The sequence below is a fragment of the Amphibalanus amphitrite genome, unplaced genomic scaffold, assembly GCF_019059575.1.
Source record: "Amphibalanus amphitrite isolate SeventyFive unplaced genomic scaffold, NRLGWU_Aamphi_draft 000223F_arrow, whole genome shotgun sequence".
In the NCBI taxonomy this organism is placed as follows: Eukaryota; Metazoa; Arthropoda; class Thecostraca; order Balanomorpha; family Balanidae; genus Amphibalanus; species Amphibalanus amphitrite.
In genome coordinates, this window is record NW_024881718.1 from 395,125 (window position 1) to 412,960 (window position 17,836).

Genomic DNA, 17,836 nt, shown 5'->3' on the forward strand with positions numbered 1-17,836 from the left:
ACTTTGCGCCGTTCGTTGCTCAGCTCGTCTGTTTAAAAGGGCTACATTGAGGGATTGGGAAAAGAAACGGGGCTTGGTTTTGTTTTCGGGGAACATTTGTTAATAACGAAGTGTGTACTAATTAATCAAGTTAATAGCGCCAATTAGGAAATGCAATAGTGGAATAAGTGGACTGTGCAATGTCTCGGTCAGTCTCTTATATTCATATACAGGCCCTCTTGCAGCACTGGTAAAGATAAAAGAACTTATGCACCCAGGGCCGCCTTCTGTGAGAACCTTATACTGAAAACGCGTCTTTACAAGCTCTGATCTATTCCATCATCTCTGTATCATGTGTGCCTAGGTATACTTATTAGACACTTGGCCTGCGCTGCTCCTATCACGATAAGTGGCTACAGCCCATTCTGGGTCTTCCTTGTGTTGGTTGGAACACCTTCTGCTTCTCTGTTTGCCAGCTCTTGGGAGAGCAAACTGCAGTTTTTTTTTCTCGCTGTCTGTACCATTCGTATCCATTTTCTGCATTATGAGCATCACCTTTGAGTGATCGGACAAAGCAGTGGGCCTATCAGATTAAAAAAAATAAGAAGGCGTCTCAAAGCTCTCTCTGAATTTGATTTAGCTCTGTGTTGCCTTCGGTGCACTTAACATTCAATCTCATCTCAATGCAGGCCAATACTCTTTTTTCAGTGAGCAGCATGAAACCATTCTTGTGAAACCATTCGGGCTCCACCACGGAAAGAAAAGTCTGATTAACAATATTATTCCCGGGATTAATTTCTGTTATACCGACGTTTTACTTAAAAAACTGAAATCACGCGCGCGTTTAGAGACAGCCCTCCGATGCTGCAAAAAATACTTGTGCTATCAAGATTTAACCATACTTTTTTAACATGCGTGAACGGCGCAAAGTCGTTATAATGTATATTATGTGTGGTTTATTGTTACTGCGCTTGATTCGAAGTTCTATGCATATGTATTATGTATTATTGTTTAAACCGAACCTTTTATGACACTACATATAAGGCCTTGTACGACACGATCTACTACGAGACTTCGAAGCGTTTGTATTGTTATTGTTGTTGTCTTCTTTTTTTTTAATGCGACACGATCACGATTTCGACCAAGACGAACCATATTGTATGTATTTATGTGGGAGTGCCGGCATATTAGTTGTATGCATTTGTATGATTGTTTAAACCGAACCGCCCTTTTACGACACGATCTACTACGAGACTTTCGAAGTGTTTGTATTGTTATTTATTTTTTGTTTTAATGTGACACGATCCACGACCAAGAAGAACCATATTGTATGTATTTGTGTGGGTGTGCTCGCATATTACTTTTAATGGTCATGTATGTGTGGATGTATATGTGGAATAGGTGGAGTTAGAACAGCTTGGGATATGATCGATTTAGTTCAGCTTTCCGATTTTAAGAAGACCACTTTGTATATCACGTGTAAGAATTTAAAAAAGTGGCTTGGCGGCAGTTATAAAACTTCGTTGTCAATTGTTTCATGTGGCTTGAGAATGAACTGTTGTTCGAAAATTTGTCAAACAATATAGTATTTGCTTTTTATTGCATTTTCAATTAATTATCGAGGAAAAGGTCATTTGAAATTCAAACTACATATATCAAGATGTTCCTCGCTAGAGCGCTTCATACTATTTCTTCATAACACTTTTTTTTATAAATTTAGTCCGAACCTTTTGATGGGAAGGATTCACAAGGACATAGCCACCGCTAAGCGAAGCTTGTTGCGATGACCCTGCCCTCTACCCTCCGATCGCGCAATTCCGATTCTATGGCAGAAGTTAGAGTCCAAAGTTTAACGTGCGCACAAAGCCGCGCACGGCCGGTCCCCTCGCTGACTTCGCCTGGCTACGGCCTGCCACCAACCGCAACCATACCTGTCAGGAGGCCCATAAATGTCGAGCGCCCGTCGCGCCTCGAACCCGGACTGTCATAACCGGGAACGCGTGCTCTCACCACGCGGAGTCCAACGCTCCAGCCAACTGAGCTACGGCACCGGCTGCAATAACAATGCACACAAGCAGCACAATCAGTGCACATAACCGACCGCTCCGCCGCCGCCAGTTGTCGCCGCGCCGCGCCGGTGCGGTCACCCGGCCCAGGTGTCCTCTCTGGCCAGACAGGCGCCGATGAACACGTTGGCGTGTTGATAAGCAGCTGCCACCTTCTCCTGGGTCATGGCAGCAATCGCTTGATCCGCCAGCTCCTCCAGGATGGCGCTCCTCCACGTTCCGATGCCACGGTGTCCTGCCGCCAGAGCCGTGCCGCGATCGTCCAGCGTACGAGTACCCTGCACCTGTCCAAGACGCTGCTTCAGGTCTGCTTTGTAGACAGAGAAACAGTTATCAATGGGGTTCAAGAACGGCGAATACGCATCCACTTTGCCACGATGGACCAGGCGGTCGTCCTCTTTACGCTCAACTGGCGGGCCACAGCGACGTAATCGTTGCCATCACGGTACGCTTGGATGATTCGCTCGCGGTCCGCGGCACAAACGGTATGGCGGCGTCTCGGCATCTTGATACCGAATGACGCAAGCACACTGACCTGGCTTGAGGTCACCTAGCCTACCGGGAACCAGTAGAGGTTCAAGTGTAAATGATAGATGACGCCACGTGGTCAGTTTGCTACTTCAGCATAGTTTATCAATACAAAACAAAACATGTTTCATATTTTCATTGTCCTACAAAAAAATCAAATGCAAATAAAAATCAAATTATCCATTAACGAAATCCATTTTGTATTCCCTAATTCAATCGAGAAGCGACTAAATTTATGGGCCTCCTGACAGGTATGTTTGCGGTTGGTGGCAGGCCGTAGCCAGGCGAAGTCAGCGAGGGGACCGGCCGTGCGCGGCTTTGTGCGCACGTTAAACTTTGGACTCTAAATTCTGCCATAGAATCGGAATTGCGCGATCGGAGGGTAGAGGGCAGGGTCATCGCAACAAGCTTAGCTTAGCGGTGGCTCTGTCCTTGTGAATCCTTCCCATCAAAAGGTTCGGACTAAATTTATATATATAAAAAAATTAAGTGAACTAAGACTAAATCTATTGTCAGTGTCGATATCAAATGCCCTTGTCGATATAGACTGTGACACTGTTCGAAAATGAACAGCGGATAAACTAACGAAATGAAAACTGTCGTACAGTCCAAAGTAAGTCTAACACAATGCTCATTTACCGAACTGGGCCGCCAATAGTTACGGTCAATTGAATCTATGCCGACTCGCAATGAAAAAAGGTGTATTGCAAAAAATTCACAATTATTAATTTTTAAATCACTTTTTCACCACGTATTTGACATCGTACGCACCTGTTGTATCCTCAGCACCCGCTGCTCTGCCGATCTCCGCCGTGACACTCCAGTTCTCTTGCTTGACTCTATATTGTAACGGGACTTGACCACTTCAAGAGACACACCCAGTTCCGCCGCCCAAAACCGACTGGCCGGCGGAACAGACGAAAACACCCGACATCAACCACGCTGCCGACCGCCCGCGGCCTGACCCGGGGCGGCGGACAAGTGACCGGCGACCGCGACCGAAAACGGGACGAACACGTGGACGGGCCCGTATCACAAACGGAGGGGGGTACGGGCCCGTATCACAACAATCCTCCACCTTTAGAACACAAGTCAGCAATCACGACGCGCTGTAACGCGAGGGCGCCCGACGCACGCGCGTGGAACGACGGGTCCCGACAGCACCCCCAGGCGGGACGACAGGTGCTGACCCAGAGGGCACCCCCGGAGGAGCCGGCGCAGCTGCCACCGACTCGGGCAGCAGAGCGGGGTGCACCTCCGATGTAGCTGTCGCCGGAGAGGACGCGTCCTGTGCCGCCGGCGCGCCAGCACAGAGCGCCTCCAGCGCGCTCGGTGCGAGAGCAGAGTGAGCCGGCGTGGTAGTCTCCGGAACAGGCTGTGCCGGGTCGGCCTGACCCGGCACGAGGGACGGCAGCGCGCACACGCGAGGCCGGACGTGGTCCCGGTGGCGCGTGAAGATCCGTCCATCGGCCAGTTGAACGGTGCAGATCTGTCCGCCAGCAGCGGTGACGACGCCTGGCACCCATGGGGCGCCGGGGCCTGGAATCAAACATACATACACAGGATCACCAACCATGAACTGCCGGTCTGTGCAGTGCGAGTCACGCGCGTTCTTCCACGCATGCTGTTTGAGCTCAACAGTTTCACGCAGGCTCGGCTTGCAGACATCTAAGCGGGTACGCAGTGGGCGACCGAACAACAATTCGGCTGGTGACCGACCCGTTGACGAGTGCGGGGACGTACGGTACGACAACAGGAAACGGTGCAGGCGTGTTTGCAGAGAGCCGGTCCTATTCCGAAGCGCATTTTTCACAACTTTGACCATCGCTTCAGCCTGACCATTAGATGATGGGTGCCGGGGAGGGCTGAACAAATGCTTAATGCCATTACCTTTCAAGAAGGCACTAAACTCTGACGACGCGAAGGCAGTGGCGTTGTCCGACACGAGCACCAGTGGCAGGCCGTGGCAGGCGAACGTCTGGCGGAGTCTGTCGATCGTCACTGCCGCCGACGTCGACGTGGTGATGTGCACGTCGACCCACTTGGAGTAGCTGTCGACTATGATCAGCAGCCAGTGACCGCCCTCCATCGGACCCGCGTAGTCTATATGCAGACGCTGCCAGGGCCTGTTGGGAAACAACCACGGTGAGGCGGGCACATTTGGGACGCTCCTGTGAGCTTGACACTGCTGACATGACTTGACTAGCTGTTCAATCTCGCTGTCTAGCCCAGGCCACCACACACAGGCTCGCGACACACGTTTCATAGCCGAGGTGCCCGGGTGACCGTCATGAAGCATCAACATCAGTCTGGCTCTCAGAGAGGGTGGGATGAGCACACGGCAACCCCACATCACGCACCCCGCCTCTAGACTTAACTCACTTCTTCTGCGGAAGTAGTGGGACAGCTCTACATCCGGCGGTGACTCTGGCCAGCCATTCTGAACGTACCGGTAGACGGCTGACAGCACCGGATCGCGGCGGGTGGCGATGGCGAGCTGCTGAGCAGTCACCAGGTGGGACATCTCCTCCATCAGGTTCACGACGTCGGCCGGAACGGGAAACTCTCCATCCGTGTCTGGAAGCGGCAGGCGACTGAGCCCATCCGCGTTGGCGATCTCTCGACCCGGTACAAACTGCAGGTCGAAGTCATACCCAGTCAGCGTGAGCTTCCATCGTAACACCCTGGGCGAGACAACCATTGGCAGACATTTACCAGGTGCTAGCAGGCCCAACAGCGGCTTATGGTCAGTCTTAATCACAAACTTCCGACCATATACATACTGATGATACTTGCTCACCCCGAAGATGATCGCGAGCGCCTCACGGTCGAGCTGGCTGTAGTTGCGCTCGGCTGGCGTCAGACTGCGGCTCGCGAAGGCGATGGGCTGGTCCGCACCAGTCTGCGGATCCGGATGGCTGAGCACGGCGGCTACTCCGTACGGGCTGGCATCTGCCGTGAGGACGAGCGGCTTGTCTTGCTGGTAGTGCACCAGCACTGGAGCGACAGCGAGCAGGTCCTTCGTCTCCTGAAACGAAAACTTTTGCCTTTCTCCCCAAGCCCATTTCACATCTTTCTTCTCTAGCTCGTACATCGGTGCGGCGACAGTAGACAGGCGGGGAAGGAAGCGGCTATAATACTGCACCAGACCCAGGAATGCGCGCAGCTCCTGCAGGGACGCTGGTTCTCGGGCTTCCGAGACGGCACGTACCTTCTCAGCGGACGGTCTGATGCCGGCGGCTGTGATCCGGTGGCCCAGATACTGCACTTCGTCTGCTACCCAGACCGTTTTCTCAGCGTTGATCTTGAGACCAGCGGCGGCGAGACGTCTCAGAACCTCACGGACGTTCGCAAGATGCTCTGCGGGAGTGCGTCCGGTTACGCAGATGTCGTCCAGGTAGATGGCGGTATGCGGAATGCCGGCCAGCAGGTTCTCCATCTCCCTCTGGAACACGGCTACCGCGGACTTGATTCCGAAGACCAGCCGCGTAGCCTGGAACAGACCTTTGTGCGTACTGACCGTGGTGAACTTGCGGCTCTGCTCATCCAATTCGAGCTGCAAGTATGCCTCCTTGAGATCAATTTTGGTAAACTTTGCACCACCAGACAGCACAGCAAACAACTCCTCCACCCGAGGCAACGGATACGTTTCCAGGGCAGAAGCGACATTTACAGTCAGGTCGTAGCTGCCGCACAGCCTGATGGACCCATCCCTCTTCTTAACCGGAACAATGGGCGCGGCCCACTGGGATGTGGTGACAGGTTCGAGGATGCCCAACTTGACTTGCCTTTCTAACTCCTCCTCAATCTGACCTTTCAGAGCCAAAGGTGGTGGGCGGTGCTTGTAGAAGCGCGGCTTGCTGTCGTCCACCTGCAGCGAGACTTGTCTGGGCGTGTACTTGCCGAGACCAGGGCTGAACAGCTCCGGGAACGTCGGCACGAGCTTCCGTAGCTCGTTCTCCAGATCCAGGCCAGGGACTGCAACATAGTCAACACGTGCGGCGCCGCCAAACAGTGCTGGCCAGTCCAGCCTGATCGTGGCCAACCAGTCCCGACCCATCAAGGTAGGACCGTCATTGTCAACAATGATGAGGGGCAGACGGGCTGACTGGTCACGATAGGCGACAACAACTTGAGCTACACCAGCTACAGGGACCTCTTCACCTGTGTAGGTGTACAGACGGCGACGGTAGGGCGCTAGATCTGGGACCGACTGGAGAAACGCTTTCTCAAACACTGCACGGCTCATCATGGAACAGCTGGCACCAGTGTCCAACTCCATTGTTACGGGGCTACCGTTCAGGGACACTTCAACATGCAGTGGTTGAACAGATCCAGATGACCTCACCGTGAACAGAAGATCAGCAGACACCTCTGTGGCGGGAGGGCTGCTACCAGAGACGTAATGGGCGCGGCGCTGGCGCGACGGTCGGCTGGCGGCGGGCTGAGGCTGAGCCGGGCGCTGGCTGCTCTGAGCTGGGCGGTTCTGGCAGGCGACACGCGTGTGACCCGGCCTCTGGCATCTGTAACAGATCTGGTCACGGAACGGGCAGACGTCCTGACCATGACGGCGGCTGAGACAGCGAGAGCAGGACTGGTTTCCTGACTGTGCTGTTCCCTGGAGAGGTCGCGATGCTGGAGACGATGCTGAAGCTGACGGCGCTCGAGACTGTCCTCTCCCTCGGCTTGGCTCGGCTTGACGGGCTCGCTGGGGGCATGCAGCACGCGAATGGCCCACACGGTGACAAGCGAAACATTCTCGTGTGCGATATGGACATGCTGAAGCATCATGAGTCGTGGAGAGACAGCGATGGCACGGCGCGGTCACATACTGTACAGCTGCAGTCGACCGGTTCAAATCCTCTAGCTGAGAGCGAGTGGTTTCAAAGTGACGAGCTATTTCGAGGGCTTGTGCCAGAGTCAAGTCAGGTTTATCAAAAAATTTCCTCTGCAGCTCAGTGGACCTGGCGTGAGCTACAGCACACTGAAGAACAGTTTGCTCCAACAGAACATAGTCAAACTGGCATCTGTCTGCCTGAAGACGGAGACGGGTGACAAATGCCTCGAATGACTCACCGTCTTTTCTGTAGATGTCATGAAGAACAGACCTTTCATACGTCGCGTTGACTCGTGGCTGGTAGTACGCCTGAAGCTTGGCGGTGAGGACTTGGTACTCTGTGGCGGCGTCATCCAGTTCCGGAGGCTGCGGCAATGTGCGAACAACGTCTTGAATTTCAAGTCCGAGAAGGGTGAGAACAGTGGCACTTTTTCTTTGATTAGAAGTAATGCCAGATGCAATCATATAATACTCCACACCGCGCAACCAACGATCAAAATTTTCTCCGGGCTGATATGGTGGCGGCACAGGCAGAGAAGACATGTCGATAAAATTACTCCTGGCTTCAACGGACTTTACTTGAATGGCAGGCAACAGTAAACATCAATACACTGCACTTGCTATAGCAAACTTGATTTATCGACAATCACTTGAGTCAGACCATGCAAAGGCATACAACAATAAAAACAAAATGGGGTATACCACGTCCCTCGTCGCCAATTTGTTGTATCCTCAGCACCCGCTGCTCTGCCGATCTCCGCCGTGACACTCCAGTTCTCTTGCTTGACTCTATATTGTAACGGGACTTGACCACTTCAAGAGACACACCCAGTTCCGCCGCCCAAAACCGACTGGCCGGCGGAACAGACGAAAACACCCGACATCAACCACGCTGCCGACCGCCCGCGGCCTGACCCGGGGCGGCGGACAAGTGACCGGCGACCGCGACCGAAAACGGGACGAACACGTGGACGGGCCCGTATCACAAACGGAGGGGGGTACGGGCCCGTATCACAACAGCACCATAATAGCACCATAAATAGCACCATCGTGTTCCTGAGCTCAAACTGCAACCATAGTGTAATAAATAACAAGTGAAGACACTTCGATTATTTTGTGTAATGCGTTTTCTTCTGCCGGAAGTGCTCTCTCAGAAAATCAACGATATCTGATGACGATTGATGACGTTTTCGTCATTGTAGTGCAAAAGTTTCATCCCTGTAGTGAAAACTTCTAACCCAAGAAACTACTATCCAAGCTTGTAGTTATATAAGTGTTGGTTTTAACAGCTAATTCACTTTTATTTACCACAAAGCACTGAAAATAAATCCCTCTACACGCAACTTGAAACGAAATATCACTTAAACATAATGAGAAGACCAAAAGCCTATTTTTACTACATTTCATTACAAGCTAAAAATGTCTTCTTTATGCCAGAATGGGTATAGCGTATGAACACTGGACAGGCCCCAATGCCTACACAGCTCGCAATACCTAAGAATTCATGCTCTCTTATCAGGCATATCGTTTGGAAGCTGTGTAAATGGCGACGCAGTGTTAAAATGGGCCAAACAGCTATTCATCAACTGGGCATTTCACCGGGCTGAAACGCATCGATATCCCCTGATTTTGCATATTATAATGCAATGAACATAGGAGCAATGAACATGCGATGACTCTCATTCATTTCGCGCAATAAAAAGCATAGGTTCTCAATAGAGATGTCAATCGGATACCAAATTTTTGGTATACCAATACCAAACCGATACCAACTTGGTATTTGGTATTTCAATCTGAATGTTTTTGGTATTTTGTCGGTATTATGAACCCTCACTAATGTATAAGAGGCTGAGAATTCGGTAAAAAGTTGGTATTTCCCTCGTGTTCCCAAGCTGGTTCGGTTTCGGTATTTCCTCACGGTTTTGGTTGGTATTTGGTTTGGTATCGGTATTTTGATTTTCTGTAATTGACATCACTAGTTCTCAAGTCAAAGTGAAGGAAAAGACCGATCAAAATGGCTCTTATAATACAGACTTTGTTTAAATACTCTACACATTTAGGGGCCGGTACTGCTATGGTGTCCTCTATTTTTGAATATTTTCATACCGGTTCTGTCACATTGCATTCAGTTAGCGATCATACATGCAATAAAAACAGTGGGTTCTCGAGAGTAACGTTACGGAATAGAGGGAATGCTGATACGATGTTCAGCATGTTGGAGCGCAGATAGATCGAGTAGGACTTTCATCGGGCTGTGGCACATCGATGTCCTCTGATTTTGAATATTTTCACGCATTTTATAAGAAAATGCGATTATTTTCTTTCATTAAATGCAATAAAAAATATGGGTTCTCGAGTCTATGTCAATCAAAGGGCCGATCAAAATGGGCTATGTTTTAGAGACGTTGTCAAAATACCCTACACTCTTAGGAGCTGGTGGTGTTATGATGTCCTCTGTTTTTGAATATTTTCATTTCGGTTCTGTCATATCGCATTCAGTAAGCGACCATACATGCAATAAAAACAGTGGGTTCTCGAAAGTAACGTTACGGAATAGAGTGAATGCTGATACGATGTTCAGCATGTTGAGGCGCAGTTAGATCGAGTAGGACTTCATCGGGCTGTGGCACATCGATGTCCTCTGATTTTGAATATTTGCACGCATTTTATAAGAACATGCGATTATTTTCTTTCATCAAATGCAATAAAAAACATGGGTTCTCGAGTCTATGTCAATCAAAGGGCCGATCACAATGGGTTATGTTTTAGAGACGTTGACAAAATACCCTACACTTTTTACGATCCGGTGGTGTTACGATGTCCTCTGTTTTTTAATATTTTCATACCGGTTCTGTCACATTGCATTCAGTAAGCGACCATACATGCAATAAAAACAGTGGGTTCTCGAGAGTAACGTTACGGAATAGAGTGAACGCTGATACGATGTTCAGCATGTTGGAGCGCAGTTGAATCGAGTAGGACTTTCATCGGGCTGTGGCACATCGATGTCCTCTGATTTTGAATATTTTCACGCATTTTATAAGAACATGCGATTATTTTCTTTCAACAAATGCAATAAAAAACATTGGTTCTCGAGTCTATGTCAATCAAAGGACCGATCAAAATGGGTTATGTTTTAGAGACGTTGACAAAATACCCTACACTTTTTAGGAGCCGGTGGTGTTACGATGTCCTCTGTTTTTGAATATTTTCATATCGGTTCTGTTACATTGCATTCAGTAAGCGACCATACATGCAATAAAAACAGTGGGTTCTCGAGAGTAACGTTACGGAATAGAGTGAATGCTGATACGATGTTCAACATGTTGGAGCGCACTTAGAGCGAGTAGGACTTTCATCGGGCTGTGGCACATCGATGTCCTCTGATTTTGTGTGTACCAAGGCATTCTGTAAGAAACTGGGATTATTTACCTTCATTTAGTGGAATAAAAAAACGTGGGCTTTCATGTCTAAGTCAATTAAAAAATCCATCATGACGGGGCATGGAAGACGATGATGTAGGCTGAGGATAGCGTTCAATGATTTAGGAAGTGACGTTTTATGACGTTTTATTACGTCATACTGCAGCGTGAGTAGCTACATAGCCCACTCCCGGCTGAAGAAAAGATGTAGCATGAGTTTGCATTATAAATTGGTGAAGTGTCTTCACTTGTTATTTATTACACTATGCTGCAACCAATAGACACCTTTTCTGTTGAAAAATTATAACTTCAAAATTTGACCTTTTTTGACCTGAAAGTGACCTCACCTAAGCTAAATTCGACTCAAAATGACCTCGAATGACACAGACGACATCAAATTCGAAATCTTTGGCCTAAATGGACCATAAAACATGTGTCACGTGACCGACGCATGATATAATATTCTCGTGACCTGTGATGACCTGACCTTGACCTGAAAATCAAAGCACAAGTTTGGTGCCCTCAGGGTATCTAGAGCATCTGTTCACGAGTGTGTGAACCAAAAATGAGCCTGATCTGGCTTGTAAGACGGCGGCCAGAGCCCAAAACGTGAACAAGCCAAAATGCTAATAATTTTTACTTTGACCTGACTTGTGACGTCATCGGTGACCTCGAAGTCAATGAAATTAGGTTTAGTTCGACAGTTTTTCCGGGGCTATCAGACGCCGTTTGAATTTTGACGATCGGCCCAGTAGTTTCGGAGTTATGAGGGGGCTATGAATAGCCCCCCCCCCCCAGTAGGGCGTGTTATACGCAGACCCCAGTGGGGCGCGGGTTAAAGACATCATCTCTGATCAAAACTAACACAATATTCGTGATCAGCACCCCGGAAAACCACATAGCAGCCACACTTTACGACTTTCTAACAGGTCCCGATTTTCCCGGTTTTCGGGTCATCGGGGGACCTGGATTGTCCCCCCATGACCTAGGACCTTAAAATTGGGTATCATCGGCTTCGTCTTGTGACGGGCAACACGCTCGTTTTTTTTCCGCGAAGCTCTAGCTCGATCAGGGGCCAAACGCGAGGTGGGGTCGTACCAACCCCCCCCCCCCTTGTGCCGTCGAAGGACGCAAAATGGCCTGTGCCGGCGAGGGTTAAAGCTCTTTCGCCAACTTCGCCTCAGATATGACTTCTGGTCTATGGCTTGTGTACCACAGAGGCCGAACAGCTAAACGGACGGATTTTCCGAAACATTTGTCATGTTTGTGACAAATGACGGTGACCATCATTTGTCACCTTGTCTCTAAAATGAGCAGAGGTGCTATGGCTACGAAAGTATCAGTACCGTTTTTAGCATATTCGTTCAAAGCAGAGGGCATTCGTGCTTTTTCCCATATCTTATCATGATTGGTGAGGTCACCAAATTTCAGACTTATAGGAGATAATCTATAGGAATGACAAGATTGCAGTTTTTAGAGGCATTAAAACTGCGCTTGACATGACATTGTGACCTGACCTCAGGTGACCTGTGCTTGATTTCTATGCACGATGCAAAAGTGATGTACAATAAGATATACCGCTGCTTTCGTGGCGCTGCGCGCCGATGTTTTTCTCAACACACGAAAAAAAACGGGAGTGTGGCTAAAAACACCCCCACCCATCAAGACGAAGACCGGCAACCCGACCCCTCCCCCCCCCACTCAAAAATCCGTGGCGACGCCCCTGTTCCCGGGCATCAATTTGACACCTGGGGCATTCCACGATAGATCGTACCAGGCCCGTCACCCTCATCTCTCAGATTCTAACCCTCGCCGGCACAGGGGGGGGGGGGGGGTGATGCACCCCCCCTAAGGTTTTTCGCGAATAACTCGCGTAAAAAGCGGCCGATCGCGACGAAATTTTTAGTACCCTCGCATTGATCAATTTTACACCTACCCTGAAAATTTCATGACCCTGACCAAAATGACTTTTGACCTGTGGCCTCTTTTCCGAGACCATGTTTGGCCGGAATCGCGATTCGGCGTATGTCGGCTCGCATTAGCCGCGCGTTTGCAAGCTTTTCGTGGTTTCAAACGTTCAAACATGTGATTTGATGTTGCTCCCATACATAGGGGTGAGTGTCAAGGTCACCTGAAGGTCAGGTCAGGTCATTGACCTTTGGTGACCTCGGGTGACCTCGGCTCACTTTTTCGAGTTTTACATGTTTCTAGGCTAGTTTTTGGAGCTGGATTCGAATTTAGCAGCCATTTGAACATTTACGAAGTAGTTTTAGTGCCTTCGTAACATGTTACGAAGCTGTCAGAGGCGGTTGACACGTATTACGAATACCCGTCACAGCCCCTACCGGTTGACCTGACCTGACCTGACCCGACCTGGTCTAAATGCTTAAAGACATCATCTCTGATCAAAACTAACACGATATTCGTGATCAGCACCCCGGAAAACCACATAGCAGCCACACTTTACGACTTTCTAACCGGTCCCGATTTTCCCGGTTTCGGGTCATTGACCTGACCTGGAAGGTCACCCGATGACCTAGGACCTTAAAATTGGGTATCGTCGGCTTCCTCTCGTGACGGGCAACACGCTCGTTTTTTCCGCGAAGCTCTAGCTCGATCAGGGGCCAAACGCGAGGGGGGTGTCGTACCCCCCCCCCCCCTTGTGCCGTCGAAGGACGCAAAATGGCCTGTGCCGGCGAGGGTTAACCCGCGCCCTGCTGGGGGGGGTGTTTGAACACCCCCCTTGTGGTTTTTCGCGAATATCTCAAAAACGGCGGCGCGGAGCGCCGCCGTTTTTGGTACACCTTATCATACATCAATTCTACACATGTTGTGAAAATTTCAGACCAAGGTCATTCCAGGTCAGGTCACCAGGTCACTTGAAATGACCTCACCTCATAAAAATTTTCAATGTCTGTCATAGCTACACCGAGTGACCGATCGCTTTGAAACTTTCAGCGATTGCTAAGAGCAATAGCATGTACAAAATGTATATCTCAGAATTTTGATATCGATGACCTAAGGTCAGGTCAATCTTGCGACCTCCCCATTATAAGTCAATGGGAGAAAAATGAAATGCGCCTCTTTTGGATGAAAGACATTATAAACACTCCTAAACACCGAATTACAAGTGTTTTAGACACACTGAACTTGAAAATGGTGTTCGTGACCCTTGTTTATGCCCTGAGGTCATCTTAGGTCACGAATGGTATCTAACAGGTTTTCGCAAATAACTTTTGATAGAGGCATGCTAGAGTGATGAAAACGCCTTAGATGTGTTCAGACCGACGATACGGATCGACTGATATGCAACATGACCCTTTCCGGTCAGGTCATGACCTTGACCTGAGGTCAAATTTTCAAGTTGACCTTTCAAGGTCAAGTTATATTTCATTCGATGCGTCTTGACGAGAGGAACACGATGCCGGTAAAAGTAAGCTCGTACAAGGCTTGGGTCAAAAGTTATTGCAGAAAAACTGTTTTCGAAAAAATCGGCTATTTTTGCAGTTTTTGCCCCCTGCAGGCAAAACCGTTGACGTTAGGTCAAATCTGAGTAAATTACTCAGAAAGTGCGTTAATAGGGCTATCGAATGCGCTTTTCCGCGGCGCTGTAGCTCTATTGGTTCCCGAGTTATGCGTTGGCTTCTTGGAAATTTTTGACATTCGACCTGGAAATCGGCGAAATTTTGCCTTCAATGACCTCTGGTGACCTGACCTTTGACCTGACCAAAAAATTGACCGAAGTGATTTCGTCATTATTTTTTACGCTCTTTCGAACGCCGCCTTCCGCGTATCGCTACGTGGCCCAGGAGCCGAGTTACAAGGGGGGGTGTTCAAACACCCCCCCCCCCAGCAGGGCGTGGAAATCCAGGACCCCCAGCAGGGCGCGGGTTAATGAAAATTGGTCCTAGGGGTAATCATATGCCCCAAAGACGCCTGTTATATTGCATTACCTTTTTTAAACTTCGGTTTGTAACGGGGAGTTTGATGGCCTATAGCTCAAGAACGGGTTAAGCAACCAACAAACGGTAAACAACACTAAGCTTTCGATGAATCAAAAATTAATATTACTTTTTAAAAATTCCAAACAAAAATTTCATTGTTGAATAAAAACCTTAATCTTTTTTCATTTGCCTCTAATGACTTTTGGGACCAAAATTTTTCACATTTTTATTTTTTGAAAATAAACTTCATGTCATTGCAAATCGACATGCCAAAATTAGACAGGTGTTCTTTTTATAGGTTCCTCATTTTCCCGCAAACAAAATGGGTTTCGGAGGGGTTGATACGACCCCAGCATGCCGTTTCGCTTCTAATAGAGCTAGAGCCTCGCGGAAAAAAACGAGCGTGTGTGCCGTTACAAGTCGCAGCGATTGGTACCCAACTTTAAGGTCTCAGGTTAACCGGTAGCGTCTGAGGTCAGGTCAAGTGACTGAAGTTACGGGTTCGGTTTTTAGTAAATAACTTCGCAAGAAATGGCCAGAGCCGCGATTTTGGCATCATTGTGTTCGCCTAGCTCAGGTGCGTCGAATGGTATACTTTTTGTTAGGGTGAGGTCAATTTAAGTAGTTGACCTCGGGTCAAGGTCAGGTCAGAGCCCCTCAGGTCACGAAGCTGGGCAAATGGTATCATATGGCATATCATTCGATTCGGAAGGTCTTCCCGAGTCCATTGGTGGCTTTCCCGACTCACTAGCTCAATTCGATCGGGAGTTACCTATTGACAAAGACTGGTACGACCCTAGTGACGTCATAAATGACGTCACGCATGGTTAACAATGCAAAAGTGAAGCATTGGACTTTGCAAGGAGTGCATGAAATCACAATAACTTGTACGTGGGATAGTTTTAGATCATTCTCGACGCATAATAACAGTTTTTATATTTCCCCATCGACTTATAACAGTGATGTCACGTGACCGACCTGACCTCATGTGACCTTAAAAAATTCCCAGATATGCAAGTTGTGAGACCTCTTGAGGACACCATGTATGCGTCCTGTGACTTTCATCTCGGACAGCTATGGGCATTGGCGTCCAAAACAATGTCAGAACCAAACAGCCTTTTTCACTCTCGCGCTTACAGGAAAGAGGGTTGGATGAACCCCCTTTTCATTTTTCAGATGACTCAGACTTCTATCGAAATTTCAGTAACCCGTGCTGTCACTAGGCAGCTTTACCACGCCATTAGTAAGTTCCCCTCCCGAAATCACTATTCGAAACCGTTATCGTGACGTAAAATAAATATATTTATAGAAAGAACACCTTCCTAATTTTTGCATACTTCTTAAAAATGAGCCAAATATTTTTTAAGAAATAGAAATTCAAAAAAATTTGGTCCCAAAGTCCAAAAAATACAATCGAAAGAAAACTCGATATAATATATATCAAAAATAGCGTATTTTTCGAAAAGTCAAAAACACATTAATTTTTGTTTCATTGCAAGTTCAATGTTATATAACATTTGGCATTTAAATAATCCGTCTCAGAGTTACAGCCCGCCAAACTTAGCGCTGCAATGCAACGTTATGCGCCAGGCGCGGCCATAGCGCGGGATGCGACGCCAGCGCCGCCTATCGGCAACGCCAGAGAACTAAGGTCGGTGAGAGCACGGATTTTGATGGGTGATGGCGCAGTGTGAAAAAATAGGAAAGTTACATGAAAATGTCGCTATACTACGGTATAGTTCACCATCTGAGCGACATATTTATGTATTTTTATCCATGGCGGATAAAAATTGGACCCGGGATCTGGCCATGGAAGAAAAAAATGTTGGTCAGTGTAAGCACGGATTTTCGTGGAAATGAGCACAGTGTGAGAAAATAGGGAAGTTACATAAAAATGTCGCTATACTACGTTGTAGTTCGCTATCTGAGCAACATATCTATGTATTTGTTATCCATGACGGATAAAAATTGGACCTGGGATCTGGCCATGGAAGAGAAAAATGTTGGTCAGCGTAAGCACGGATTTTCGTGGAAATGAGCACAGTATGAAAAAAATAGGGTAGTTACATAAAAATGTCGCTATACTACGCTGTAGATTACCATCTGAGCAACATATTAATGCATTTTTTATCCATAGCGGATAAAAATTGGACCTGGGATCTGGCCATGGAAGAAAAAAATATTGGTCAGTGTATGCACGGATTTTCGTGGAAACTAGCACAGTATGAAAAAATAGGCAGCTTACATAAAAATGTCGCTATACTACGCTGTAGCTCACTAACTGAGCAACACATCTCTGCACTTTTTATCCATAGGAGAGAAAAATTCGACCCGGGATCGGGACATGGAAGAAAAAAATATTTGCACCACCAAATGAAATTAAGATACATCACTCCCGTTATATTTGTATTGAGTCTTTCATGAAACAATTTCGCTATACTACGGCAAACAGCATGACGTCTCGCATATATTGAGACATATTTTGACAATGCAATGTAGGTATAATACAATTTGGAATGTTCATAAACATTTTATCTTCTCCTGCCAAATCCCGGTGCCAATTCTCCCCGAATATTGGTAAAAAATACGTCAGGGTAAACGCATATTACTGAATTTAATTGCATTATATCGCATTTTTCAGTTTATCGTTAAGTCTCCACACAGGGACGTTTTCATCTTAAGTTTGGCCGCCGGAGCCACCGCGAGGCCTAGTTGCACGAGTAGCCGATAGTCGGCGCCACCGTCGCACTCGGCCGCAGCCAGTATACTGCCAAAAATGGAGCTATTATGATATCGCTCGTTGGTAACTAAGTGTGGCGTGCTTCATAAATGATCGCCGCATAGAGAAACAGCCGTTTAATGAAGAAAATGACTTATATTTTACTCATAATAACAATCTGAACCCCAATGTCCGCTTCTATATGGAGTTTGGCGCATAACGAGATCCAAAAAATGTTATACATCATAACTCAAAAAATACTAATCTGAAAAGCGTGAAATTGTTACAGGAGGATTCAAAGCCCCTGATTGCCCCTGAGACCGATTCTCGTCAAATTCCGA

At 47.9% G+C, this 17,836-nt stretch overlaps 2 protein-coding genes across 6 annotated transcripts in view; both read right to left on the reverse strand.

Moving 5' to 3' along the window:
- LOC122385563 (potassium channel subfamily K member 16-like) overlaps window positions 1–17,836 on the reverse strand; it is a 159,440-nt gene that overhangs the window by 56,347 nt on the left and 85,257 nt on the right. The gene's annotated exons all lie outside the window — the stretch shown is intronic.
- Window positions 3,395–8,702, reverse strand: LOC122385562 (uncharacterized protein K02A2.6-like). 5 transcript variants are annotated; one of them, XM_043373913.1, is made up of 4 exons: window positions 5,374–8,702; window positions 5,024–5,208; window positions 4,464–4,699; window positions 3,395–4,112 (listed from the first exon to the last, which is right to left on the reverse strand). In XM_043373913.1, the coding sequence occupies exons 1-4, from the start codon at window positions 7,951–7,953 to the stop codon at window positions 3,673–3,675; spliced, it is 3,441 nt and encodes a 1,146-aa protein (XP_043229848.1). In that variant the 5' UTR covers window positions 7,954–8,702; the 3' UTR covers window positions 3,395–3,672. The 5 variants fall into 5 exon arrangements, with proteins under 5 accessions (XP_043229848.1, XP_043229847.1, XP_043229843.1 ...); XM_043373912.1 differs by having other exon boundaries at window positions 5,024–8,702; XM_043373908.1 differs by having other exon boundaries at window positions 3,395–5,208.